At 37.2% G+C, this 12,493-nt stretch overlaps 1 protein-coding gene across 2 annotated transcripts in view; it reads left to right on the top strand.

Moving 5' to 3' along the window:
- The window catches only part of MIER3 (MIER family member 3), a 33,052-nt gene that overhangs the window by 12,132 nt on the left and 8,427 nt on the right, over positions 1 to 12,493 (top strand). Inside the window, exons 4-10 of one of the 2 annotated variants that reach the window (XM_039467679.2) lie at positions 1,166 to 1,300; positions 2,499 to 2,619; positions 4,443 to 4,528; positions 4,696 to 4,768; positions 6,828 to 6,979; positions 9,966 to 10,047; positions 11,845 to 11,939. In XM_039467679.2, coding sequence (XP_039323613.1) covers positions 1,166 to 1,300; positions 2,499 to 2,619; positions 4,443 to 4,528; positions 4,696 to 4,768; positions 6,828 to 6,979; positions 9,966 to 10,047; positions 11,845 to 11,939 — 744 coding nt within the window. The remainder of the gene's footprint in view (positions 1 to 1,165; positions 1,301 to 2,498; positions 2,620 to 4,442; positions 4,529 to 4,695; positions 4,769 to 6,827; positions 6,980 to 9,965; positions 10,048 to 11,844; positions 11,940 to 12,493) is intronic. The other variant, XM_039467683.2, reaches the window with a different exon arrangement.

Here is a 12,493-nt window from a genome sequence, read left to right on the forward strand (position 1 = left end):
TATAATGTTCATCAGACAGTTGTTTAAAAAAATGATATAAAAATGTGAGATATAGTAAGAATATGAAATGATAATTTTGCTTTGAACATAAATATTGCTGATATTAATAAACATTCAGCAAAGGTTTTTTATCAGGTATCTTCTAATAAACAGGAAGAATAAAGCAAGTGGTCAGCTGTTAAATGCAAGGAAAGAAGCTGTAAATTACGTTATTGATTGATTAATTGGAAATGTTTTCAGGGCAAATCTTTATGTTAATTTGAAAGCTAAAAAAGAAATGGTTGGCACTAAAGCAAACATTTGAGGAATTTTTTTTTTTTTTTGAGATGAGTCTTGCTCTGTCACTCCCAGGCTGGAGTGCAGTGGCGCATTTGTGGCACACTGCAACCTCTGCCTCCCAGGTTCAAGTGATTCTTCTGTCTCAGTCTCCTGAGTAGCTGGGACTACAGGCATGCACCACCACGCCTGGCTAATTTTTGTGTTTTTAGTAGAAACAGGGTTTCACCATATTGGCCAGGCTGGTCTCAAATTCCTGACTTTGTAATCTGCCCACCTCAGCCTCCTAAAGTGCTGGGATTACTGGCATGAGCCACTGCATCCAGCCAAGGAATTTTTAAAAATAGTAAAATGCTTCTGAAAAATAAAAAATAAAGTGTTAATTGTTAGGATGTTAATACATTAATTATAGCTCTAGGTGTTTGGTCCTGTTTTCTGATAACATCACAAAAGGAAAAACTAGGCTGGGTACGGTGACTCACACCTGTAATCCCAGCACTTTGGGAGGCCAAGGCAGGAGGATCACGACGTCAGATCCTGGCCAACATGGTGAAATGCCTTCTCTACTAAAAATAAAAAAATTAGCTTGGTGTGGTGATGTGTTTCTGTAATCGCAGCTACTCCAGAGGCTGAGGCAGGAGAAACATGTGAACCCAGTAGGCGGAGACTGCAGTGAGCTGAGATCATGCCACTGTACTCCAGCCTGGCGAAAGAGCGAGACTCTTGTCTCAAAAAAAAAAAAAGAAAAGAAAAAGGAAAACTAAAACTTGGCTTTGATTTGTTCTGCTGTTTTGATAATGTGCTTTATGAACTTAAGGACAGTACACTTTACCTGCAATTCAGTTTTGTGACGTCTGCTCAGTCCATGTTTATCCCCTGGCTTGAACAGGAAGGAACCATGCCTCTAGAAGACTTACTGGCATTCTATGGCTATGAACCTACAATTCCAGCCGTTGCAAATTCCAGTGCAAATAGTTCCCCAAGTGAACTGGCAGATGAGCTACCGGACATGACACTGGACAAAGTAAGTGTGAACATTTGAAATAAAAATTCAGAATCTGTTACCATTGACTGCTTCTATTAGAGTTTCTTTCATTTAAAATATTATTTAATAATTCTTAAATGTAAACTTCGTGTTGACCCATTGTGCTTATCATTTCGGTGGCTGATTTAAACATTGTTTGGCTTTGATCACACTATTTTAAGAGTAGTATTAATAGTAGCTTCATGGTACTTTGCATGCCTGACTGTACTCCCGTAATGTTTTCATCTTTCCTGTGTAGACACGTTGTATCTAAACGTAGATTTTGCCTTAACTTCTTTTGATCCTGTAAACACATAAAAGCCTTGATTAATAAATCCCCCAGAAGCCTTCAAAGCAAGCTGGCTTAGGCGTGGAGTGGTTGGAGAGAAGTTCTGTTCTTGGCTCTGGGAGTGACAGCGGCCGCAGCAGCTAAGACCACGGTGATCCATCTCTAACATAGGCTGGTTGTGGGGAGGCCTAGTCCCTGCTGAGGAAAATTCACACAGCCATGGTCTCTGCTAACAGATCCCTGGGAACCTTTCCTTGCCTTTCAGATCTCAGGCAGGGAGAGGAATCCACATCTTGGAACCTCTTCCTGTGAGTTATATTGTTCCCACTTTTAAGTCAATGTGATATTAATGTACCACAGACCTTAATGACCATAGTCATTCAGGAAGTATTTATTGAGTGGCTACTATGTGCTAGGCACAAAGATGACTGTATACTTACATAAAAATTCAGACTTGCTTCTTTTAAAATTATGTCACTAGTAGAGCTGTTCATTAGTTGGACTTTATAAATTATTGGGAGTGTGGAGGTTGGAGGCATTTTTTCAGTTTTATTTTAGAATTGACAAAAAGCGAGTATAATTGTTAACCACTTAAGAGTTAGACTATTTTTGTTGTAAATTCACTAAAAATTAGCCTTCAGCTTTAGATAAGCTCTTTGCATATCCACAGATTAGGCAATTGTTATAAGCATATAGTTGCACTAATTATCATTTAATAGTATAATATTGAATATTATATAATTAATATCAAATATTAAATATTTATGTACATGAAGTAAATCGTAGGAGAATTTCATATTTCAACTAAGGTTCCAACTACTTCTTAATTATATGTTATAAAAAGACAGTTTTCTTAATTAGTGAGATGTAATCATTTCTAACTCTAGCACTGCCTTCTTATTCTTCCAGGAGGAAATAGCAAAAGACCTGTTGTCCGGTGATGACGAGGAAACTCAGTCTTCTGCGGATGATCTGACGCCATCTGTGACTTCCCATGAAACTTCTGATTTCTTCCCTAGGCCTTTACGATGTAAGAAACCCAACGGATGACTGGTTCATAGTGGCATTGATACCATAGCTTTAGTACCTTTTATTGTGTTCAGTAATTTATGTCAAGAATATTCTAAATATTTTATATAGTTGAGATAAAATACTACTATAATTTAAACAAGATTATAACCTTTCTTTTGGCATAGAGGTGAACTAATATGCCATTTCAAAACTGAAATACTAGGCCAGGTGCACTGGCTCACGCCTGTAATTTCAGCACTTTGGGAGGCCGAGGCAGGCAGATTACTTGAGGCCAGGAGTTTGAGACCAGTCCAGACAACATGGACCCGGTCTCTAATAAAAACACAAAAAATTAGCCAGGTGGTGGCATGCGCTTGTAATCCCAGGTACTCAGGAGGCTGAGGAACGCGAATCGCTTGAACCCTGGGGCGAAGGTTGCAGCCAGCTGGAGATCATGCCACTGCACTCCAACCTGGGTGATAGAGACTCTCTCTCAAAATAATAAGAAGAAGAAAAAATAAAAATGGAAATATTCACTTTATTTTTAAGAGTCCATTTTCTTTCTCAAGACTCATCTGTTGCTGTGGTAGCCATTCTTAGTTCGACCATGAAATTTTATAGATCTTTTTTGGGGTTTCTGTTAAAAGGCTCCTGCCCTTCTGGTTTGGAAAGCTTATTGGTGCTCAAAAGGTATTTTTACTTTTAATGATTCATCTTTTTCCCATTAGTTCTTAGTGTTACCTCTTAATATGTATCAGTAATATTTAAAAGGTTTTGGGGTTGAGTGTGTGATCCTAACACTTTAGGAGGCTGAGGTGAGAGGATCACTTTAGGCCAAGAGTTCTAGACCACCCTGAGTAACATAGCAAGACCTTGCCTCCACAAAACATTTTCAAAATAAAAACCTTTGTTGGGCGTAGTGGCGTGCACGTGTAGTCTCACCTGCTTGGGAGGCTTAGGTAGGAGGATCACTCAAGCTCAAAACTTGGAGGTCACAGTGAGCCATGATCAGGCTCCCGCACTCCAGCCTGGGTGACAGAGTGAGACCCTGTTTCAAAAAATTAATAAATAAAATATTTTTGACTAAAATAATTTCTTAGATGCAATCTCACTTTTCTTTTAGGTATTTTTATGGTAGAAGAACTGTTTGGTTAGTAAGTTCAAATATCCATCCATTCATGTGTGTACAAAAACAGTTTTCACGGACCTAATAATGCAACTCTGTGTATTTGTATCCTTCTAGATTAGTATAATCAGAACTCCAGTGCTTTACTTTCTTTCTAAGGTGAACACAGTGGTTTCCTTTTACCTCCCAAACTATTTAATAGTATACCATAATAATTATAAGGATACTATACACTTTTTTTTTTTTGAGACGGAGTCTCTGTCACCCAGGCTGGAGTGCAATGGCGCTATCTTGGCTCACTGCAACCTCTGCCTCCCAGGTTCATGTGATTCTCTTGCCTCAGCCTCCCGAGCACCTGGGATTACAGGTGCCTGCCACCATGCCTGGCTAGTGTTTTTGTATTTTTAGTAGAGAGAGGGTTTTGCCACGTTGGCCAGGCTGGTCTTGAACTCCTGACCACAAGTGATCCACCCACCTCTGCCTCCCAAAGTGTTGGGATTATAGGCATGAGCCACTGCACTTGGCCAGGATACTACACACTTTATTAGGATTTTCAGTGTCTCATTTTGACCAATGTCGATTGTGAAAATGTAGGTGGTTTAGTATACTTACGCTGATCTCACTTACTTAACAAAATTATGTATAAATACAACCTGTATTCTTCCAGGTTCTGCAAAAATAGGCAATAAGAACCTTTGTCATTTTTGTCTTTTAAGCAAATACTACATGTGATGGTGATAAGGAATCAGAGGTTGAAGATGTTGAAACAGACAGTGGTAATTCACCTGAAGATTTGAGGAAGGTAAGTTGAGTTAACATAATGGACTAAATTGGCTTTTAAAAATATTTCTGAAATAATTTATGATAATTTTGTTTCTTTTGACCTGTAGATACTGATGAATAAGTTGGGGCTTTTTTTTAGTGTTTATTTTTATAATAAGTTATTTCTACCTCTCAATTTTCCTGTAGGAAATAATGATTGGTTTACAATATCAGGCAGAGATTCCCCCTTATCTTGGAGAGTACGATGGTAATGAGAAAGGTAAGGAAAGCTTTTGCTTTTGATAATGTTTGGTAGATGAGTCACCACTTGATCTGTTTATTTAAATATCTAGTTATATACCCAACCTTGCCAATACATAGATAAGATTTGGGAAACATGCAGAGTTAGGATATTTAGGCCTAACTTAGGAAAAATCTATCAAAGTTAATCTCTATACTCAAGAGTTTCCCCCCCATGCCACCCCCCTGCTCCACCCAAGGCACACATAGTGCTTATTAGCCAGTGTGCTCAGTGCCTTTTCAAATAGTGGAGAGCTTCCCATGATGCAGCACCTTGGCCTGTGTCCTGCTTCAGTAGAAGTGGGTAGCATCTCATCACCTGAGATAATGAGAATGTTAAGGATATAATCTTCTGGAAAGAAAACTCTTGAGGGAAAAAGAGACTGGAAGAACTTCTTCTTCCCCAGCCCTGAAAGAGCAGGAAGTGGAATGTAAGGACCTGCTGCTTTCACTTGTATACTCCTAATTATGTGTAACCAGCTTTTCTTCACGTTTTTGGTACATTTCAACTGTAGTTGGTTTTCAAAATACGGAGGGCATAAGTTGGTAGGATATAAAAATAAAGGTACACCTTCTTAGTTGAACTTGGAAACCAAGTACATTAGGAAGGTTTCCATGGGTGTTTGGCCTTTTCCCTAAGTCAGTTTATCCCAGTGAAGTCATAAGGGCAAAAGCAGCACAGCCAGCACTGTACTTCTCAGTTCTTCTTTTTCCTTTGCTCTATGCCAGGTCATCCTCCATTTACAGAAAGGGAGGACTGGCTACCACTGGGGTTGCTAAGCCATGGCAGCCACTGGGAACACCATTTTCTTAAACTGCTTTCAAAGTGTTAAAAGACAGTTGTCCGAGGGGAAGCAAAACATAGCTGATGATCTTCAGATGTGCAAGCCTTCTCATCCCACCACCCAAATGCCACACTTGGCTTTTTGAGCCAAGTACATGCTAGGCAACTATAGGTCCTTTGGTCATACACAGTAGAGGTGATATGCTATCAGTGCTGCAGATTGGAGGGAAGGTGTACTTTCTCTATCTTTTGAGAGAATAAACCCAAATTGTTTTACCTATTTCACTTGTGACCAAAGAGTAAAGAAAGTTCTAGGAACTTCTCTCAAAAGTCCAGTCCTACTGCTTTACATGCACACTTTATTTTTAACTTTTCTGCTAACTGGGAATGACAATGCCTGCCTCGCTTATACAGTTGAGATTATAATGCACTTATCATGGTCACTGGTATATAGTGTGTTTGCAATAATTTTCATTAGCTATAGTATTTCAGTATTATGCACTTTAAGAATGGATTACACTTGAACTATTGGACTAAATACTTAGGCTGTTTATATTACTTTATTGTGTACAGTAGAAGCTTTGAGTAAAGGTGCAGAGTGCACTAATAAAACATAAACTTATTTTAATGACATTTTGTTCATTAATATATCAGTTTCTTTAAGAGACTGTGGAAAGTTTACTTTTCTTACTGTTTCTCCCTCTTCCCAAAAACCTCCCTAGGGATGTTTGTTAATCTGCTTCCTTCTTTAAATAAAAATTCTCTTGTTGGGAGAAAAAGTATACCTTTCTTAGCTATTTCCTTATATTACCAGATATTTTGGGTTTTCTGTATTTGTAATTTTGAACCTCTAGACATTTCATAGAGCAATTTAGGGATTTCAAGAGAAAATTCAAGTGAGGTTATTAGAGAATTTACACAGGTTATATTTGCTCCTTCATTAGGAGATTATAAGATAACCGCTATGGGGTTTTATATTAGACTTTACTAGGCATGGAGAGCCTTCAGAGTGGTTAGTAAATCCAGCCACCAAAAAAGCTACTTGCTTTGGCCACTGGAATCCTTGGTCTATAATAAAGTTAAATTTTTGCTTATGTGTGAAAAGCTATGCTTGACAGATAATTCAGTTACTGTTGTCTTCAAAGTTACTTACTTGTCCCACTGGATAGCCCATCAAGGGAGACAAAGAATTTTTTGTGTACATCTTTGAGCGTGTTCATGATTTTTAATGTGTTAATGGTATTTTCTTTATCAGTATATGAAAACGAAGACCAGTTACTTTGGTGTCCTGATGTGGTTTTGGAGAGCAAAGTTAAAGAATACCTTGTTGAGACTTCCTTAAGGACTGGCAATGAAAAAATAATGGATAGGATTTCTGCAGGAACACACACAAGGGACAATGAACAGGTATACTTCAACTTTGTTGAAACAGCAGCCAGTGACCAATACCTTCCTGATTTTTTATATTTGATTCAGATATATTTAACATGTGAAGTAGATATCTTTTCTGATAGAGTTTTAAAATTTTCAAAATACTGTTTAAAGAAAACCATAACTTTGAGTTCTAGAGATAACCTCACTGTAGTTTCATATATTTTCTTCTGGTCTTTTAAAAAATACCTTTATATACATCTTAATTGAGATGCCACTTTATATCCTTTTAATTAATTCATCTTACTCTTCTATGCCATTGAGGGTTATTTAATACCTCATTGATGTCTGTATAGTCTGTCCTATACTTTTTTCAAAAAAAATTTTTCCCTAAATTTCAACATACTGTGCACTATCCTATACTTGTAATACATTTATTTAAACATTTTCTGTGGTTGGACTTTTAGATTTTGTAAGTGTATTATTATTTTTTTAATTATTATTATTATTATTATTATTATTATTATTTTTTTTTTTTGGTGAGACGGAGTTTCGCTCTTGTTACCCAGGCTGGAGTGCAATGGCGCGATCTCGGCTCACCGCAACCTCCGCCCCCTGGGTTCAGGCAATTCTCCTGCCTCAGCCTCCTGAGTAGCTGGGATTACAGGCACGTGCCACCATGCCCAGCTAATTTTTTGTATTTTTAGTAGAGACGGGGTTTCACCATGTTGACCAGGATGGTCTCGATCTCTTGACCTCGTGATCCACCCGCCTCGGCCTCCCAAAGTGCTGGGATTACAGGCTTGAGCCACCGCGCCCGGCTATTATTATTATTTTTTAAGATGGGATTTCACCATGATGGCCAGGCTGGTCTTGAACTCCTGACCTCAGGTGATCCACCCACCTTGGCCTCCCAAAGTGCTAGGATTACAGGTGTGAGCCACTGTGCCCGGCCAAGTGTATTCTTTGAATTATTCTCAACTTTATTTAGGAAGTGACTTCTTATGTCTATTAAGACTATAAATTTGATTTAGGAGCATTTGTTAAGCCCTTGTGTATCTGTAGGTTCAGAATACTTTCCTGATATGTGGGATGGGGATGGGAACATTGTCTCTTAAGTTTTTCTGATGCCCCTAGGTTTTGCCCCTCTGACATCATTTTGCTTCTTTCATATACTTTTATCACTAAGAATCCCGAACCCTGACTAATGAGTATCCAGAGGTAGGCAGACTCAAACTTGAATTCTGAAGTAACACAGGGAAGTCATACTAGCTATCAAAAAGAAATCTCATTAGGTTTTTGTACTGACATTTCAAGTCTATATTAATTTTAGAAGAATTAAAACCTTTACAACATTAGAAACTCAAGTGTTTTTGCTTTTTTGAAAATCACATGCATCTCAGTAATTCCTCAATATCTTTTATGTGTGTCTGTGTCTTCAGTGCTATTGGAAAGGGGATCTCCATTATAGTTGTATATTGTTGATGTTGAGAAATACCAATTTTTTTAAAAAAAATGTAAACTGTTGAAACAACTTGACTTTTCCAGTTGTTTCTCAGGCTTTCTAGTTTGCTTTTTAAAAACTTCTTTGATAATAATCATTTTTGTTTGACACATCATAATTACATACATTTATGGAGTGGTTTTCTGGTTTTTAGGTCATTATTAAGTTATACTTTTGTTCCTTCCTTACCATTATTTCTTATTCTGCTTTATGTCTTAATGCATTAGCTGTAACTGAGATATTTGGTAATAATAGTGATTTGGGGCCTGCTTTTGGTGGAAGTAATACATCTAAGGTTTTACATTAAGAATAATACTGAACTTGATTCTGCTGTCTTTATTATAGAAAGGAAATATCCATTTATTTATAACTGTTATAGTTTTTGTCTTTTAAAATTAGAAATGAATATTGATTTATCAGATGCTTTTTTAGCAGCTGTTGATTTTTTTAAATTAACATTTATACATATTTAGGTACACAGTGATGTCTTGATACATATAATGTGTAATGATCAGATCCAGGTAATTAGCATAGAGATAATTTTTTTAAATGTAGCCTGTGGATGTATTAAAAGTTTTCCTGGCCTGGCACAGTGGCTCACGCCTGTGTAATCCCAGTATTTTGAGAGGCCAGGGTGAGCAGATCACCTGAGGTCAGGAGTTTGAGAGCAGCCTGACCAACATGGAGAAACCCTGTCTCTACTAAAAACACAAAATTAGCTGGGTGTGGTGGCATATGCTTATAATCCCAGCTACTCAGGAGGCTGAGGTGGGAGAATTGCTTGAACCCGAGAGGCGGAGGTTGCGGTGAGCCGAGATTATGCCGTTGCAGTCTAGCATAGGCAACAAGAGTGAAAAACTCCGTCTCAAAAATAAAAATAAAATAAAAATTTTCCTAATACTGAACCATCTTTGCTTCCTTAAAACTTACTTGGGAAGGTGGATTATTTAACTTTCAATTGAATTCTGTTATTCTTGTTTATTACGTTTATAATTCCAAGCAGATTTAATAGAAAGATACTCTAATTTTAATAAGTGGCACCTTTCATGGTAAATACAAATAACTGAGCCCATTATAAACCTAGCCTGAAGTGCCCTCCCTGTTACTCCAGGCCTGCTGCTGTTCCCTTTTATTAAAACTAAAAAAGACAGGGAGGAAATGACATCAGGGGATAGACGGAAACTAATTTTTCCAGACTAGAAAAAAACCATCTAAAATAGGTAAAACTCTCATCTTAGACCTAGTGTTTTTTTAAAAAACAACAACCAAAAAAAAATCCATCAAAAGTGATACAGGGAGGTGACTTCTGAGAGGTAGTGTGAGGATGAACAAACTCACTTGGTACCAGAGTTAATCTGCACGATTGTTACATAGACTAACAAATACACCTTCAAATGCCCTGAAATTAGAGAGGATTTCAGTATTTATCAAGACTCCAGTATTAAGACTTCTGTACTTGTTTTTAAAAATGCTGTTAAGTATGAATTTTGAATACTTTTTATTTAATATCCACCCCAGGCACTATATGAACTTCTCAAGTGTAACCACAATATAAAGGAAGCTATCGAAAGGTACTGCTGCAATGGAAAGGCCTCTCAAGGTGAGAAACACTTGGGTTCAAGAGAGGGCAATGGCAAGAGATGGTCATTTGGGGATCAGAATGAACAAAGTATCCTAAGGGACAGAGCAATTCTGTAACACTTTTGTAAGATCTGGTTCAGCTCCATGTCAAATAATTTTTCCTTTTCTTGCCCTCTATTTTTAGATGTATCAGAGGTTGTTCAAATACAAATTAGTCCCCCCTCTCCCGCCACCTCTACTTTCTGGAAGAAATAGTTACAGAACAAAGCAGACCCCAGAGATGACAATATGTTCAAAGTAATTAAAAAGACTTAATTTTATGGTTTTGTTCAAAACACGTTTTGTTTTGTTTTGTTTTTAGCCAGACAGGAAATGAAAGAGAAATTAAAGATTAAAAAAGAAACATATATAATATATTCCACTAAATTTATTTTACGAAGTGTATTTTTAGTAATCATTAATAACATTTTATAGTTCTTTTGTTTTATGTGTGTCAAGGAAAATGGTTAACTTTTATTTTCATATGTTTTGCCATGATATAAATGAATTGCATGCATCATAGCTTTAAGTATATGTAGAATGAAAATAATACTTATTACTAGATGACTTGGAAAAGTATTAAAACTAATGCATGTAAACTTGTGAATTGAGATAGTCTATTAAAATGTCTCCTTTCGGAAAGTTGCTTCTTTGAAAAAATTATTTTAAGCTCTCAAAACTCTTAAAAAATACTGGTTTCTTCCTTAGTTCAAACTACTTTTCAGCTTTATTACAGACTACTATTAATGGCCTTGGGGACCTGGTCCTCAGTATCAGATGAGATTCTTCAGAGATACAGATGAGTAATAACTAACTCTTAAGTCTAGGGTATGACTCTGTGAAGACTTTCCAGATCTGTGCCCCAAGTAGATACGGGAATCACCAACATCTGCTAGGAAGTTAAATGGGATTTAGTATTTTGAGCACATGGACTGTTTCTTATTTCCTTCATATTTCCAGAGTATAGCACTCCACACATCACTTTCAAATAAATATGTGTTGATTATACTTTACTTATGGTCTCCAATTAAAAGAATTTGTGGTTTTATTTTTTGTCTTTTTTGAGACGGGGTCTCACTCTATCTGCTAGGCTGCAGGGCAGTGTGACATGATCACAGCTCACTACAGCCTTGATCTCTTGGGCTCAAATGATCCTCCCATCTCAGCTTCCCAAGTAGACAGAACTACAGGTGCCTGCCACTATGCCTGGCTAAGTTGTTTTTTGTAGAGATGGGGTTTTGCCATGTTGCCCAGGCTGATTTTGAACTCCTGGGCTCAAGCAATCCTTCTGCCTTGGCCTCCCAAAGTGCTGGGATTACCGGTATGGGCCACTGCACCTGGCTGTAACTTGTGGTTTTGATGTAAGACTAAACAGAGCTGCTTTCCCCCTGTAAAGGAGGTAGACATTTTTTTCTAATTAAAAAATATGCTCACTGTTTAAAGAATTTTTTTTTTAATTAGAAAAACAAGTATGTTACAGAAAAATGTTAAACTCTTATCCCATAATGTAGTACGAAAAAGCAGGGTTTATATATTTATATTCTAGACTTGATCTGTAGTACGCATACCTCTGGTAATTCTAACTAAAATCTCTTGCATACAGAATTTGTGTGTGTGTGTGTGTGTGTGTGTGTGTGTGTGTGTGTGTGTGTATGTGTGTGAGAGAGAGAGAGAGAGGGAGTTTATTACCTTTTACAGAGAAGACATATTGAAAATAAATCAGTGATTCACATAAGGAATTTTGGGGCCCACAAATTTTATTTGAAATTTGTTTTAGAAGGAATGACTGCATGGACGGAAGAAGAATGCCGAAGCTTTGAACATGCACTCATGCTTTTTGGAAAAGATTTTCATCTTATACAGAAGAATAAGGTAAATTGGGCAGATTTGTACAGACAAAAATTACCAATTACAGTGAATGTAAGCAACTCATTTATAAGTCACTTAAGTAGGAAAAAAGCAACAACTTATTAATGTTCCCCTGCCAGTAGCATTTCAGATATCACTCTAACATGACTAATTTGCTCAGAGATGTCACAGCCTACTTATGGGATGGCTGATAGTATGCTCACATATCTTTTCACAGAAACAGTTAACACAGAAAGTGGATTCTCTGTATTAAGGAAGTCCCACTCTCATTTCTCCTTGACTTTCATTTCTTATCAAGCCATTCAGAGGTTTGTGGCCTCAGAATAATTTCTCTTTAGCAGTGAGAACAGCTGTTGCTGAAAGAAGAAGATTTGTTACCAAAACAACTAGAAACATATTCTACCACCACCAAATGCTGGAAAGGATGTGAAGCAACAGGAATTCTTACTCATTGCCTGTAGGAATGCAAACTGGTAGAGCCACATTGGAAGATAGCTTGGAAGTTTCTTATAATACCATCCATACTCTTAACCATATAATTTAGTAGTCCTGCTCTT

This window comes from Saimiri boliviensis, chromosome 1, assembly GCF_048565385.1.
Source record: "Saimiri boliviensis isolate mSaiBol1 chromosome 1, mSaiBol1.pri, whole genome shotgun sequence".
In the NCBI taxonomy this organism is placed as follows: Eukaryota; Metazoa; Chordata; class Mammalia; order Primates; family Cebidae; genus Saimiri; species Saimiri boliviensis.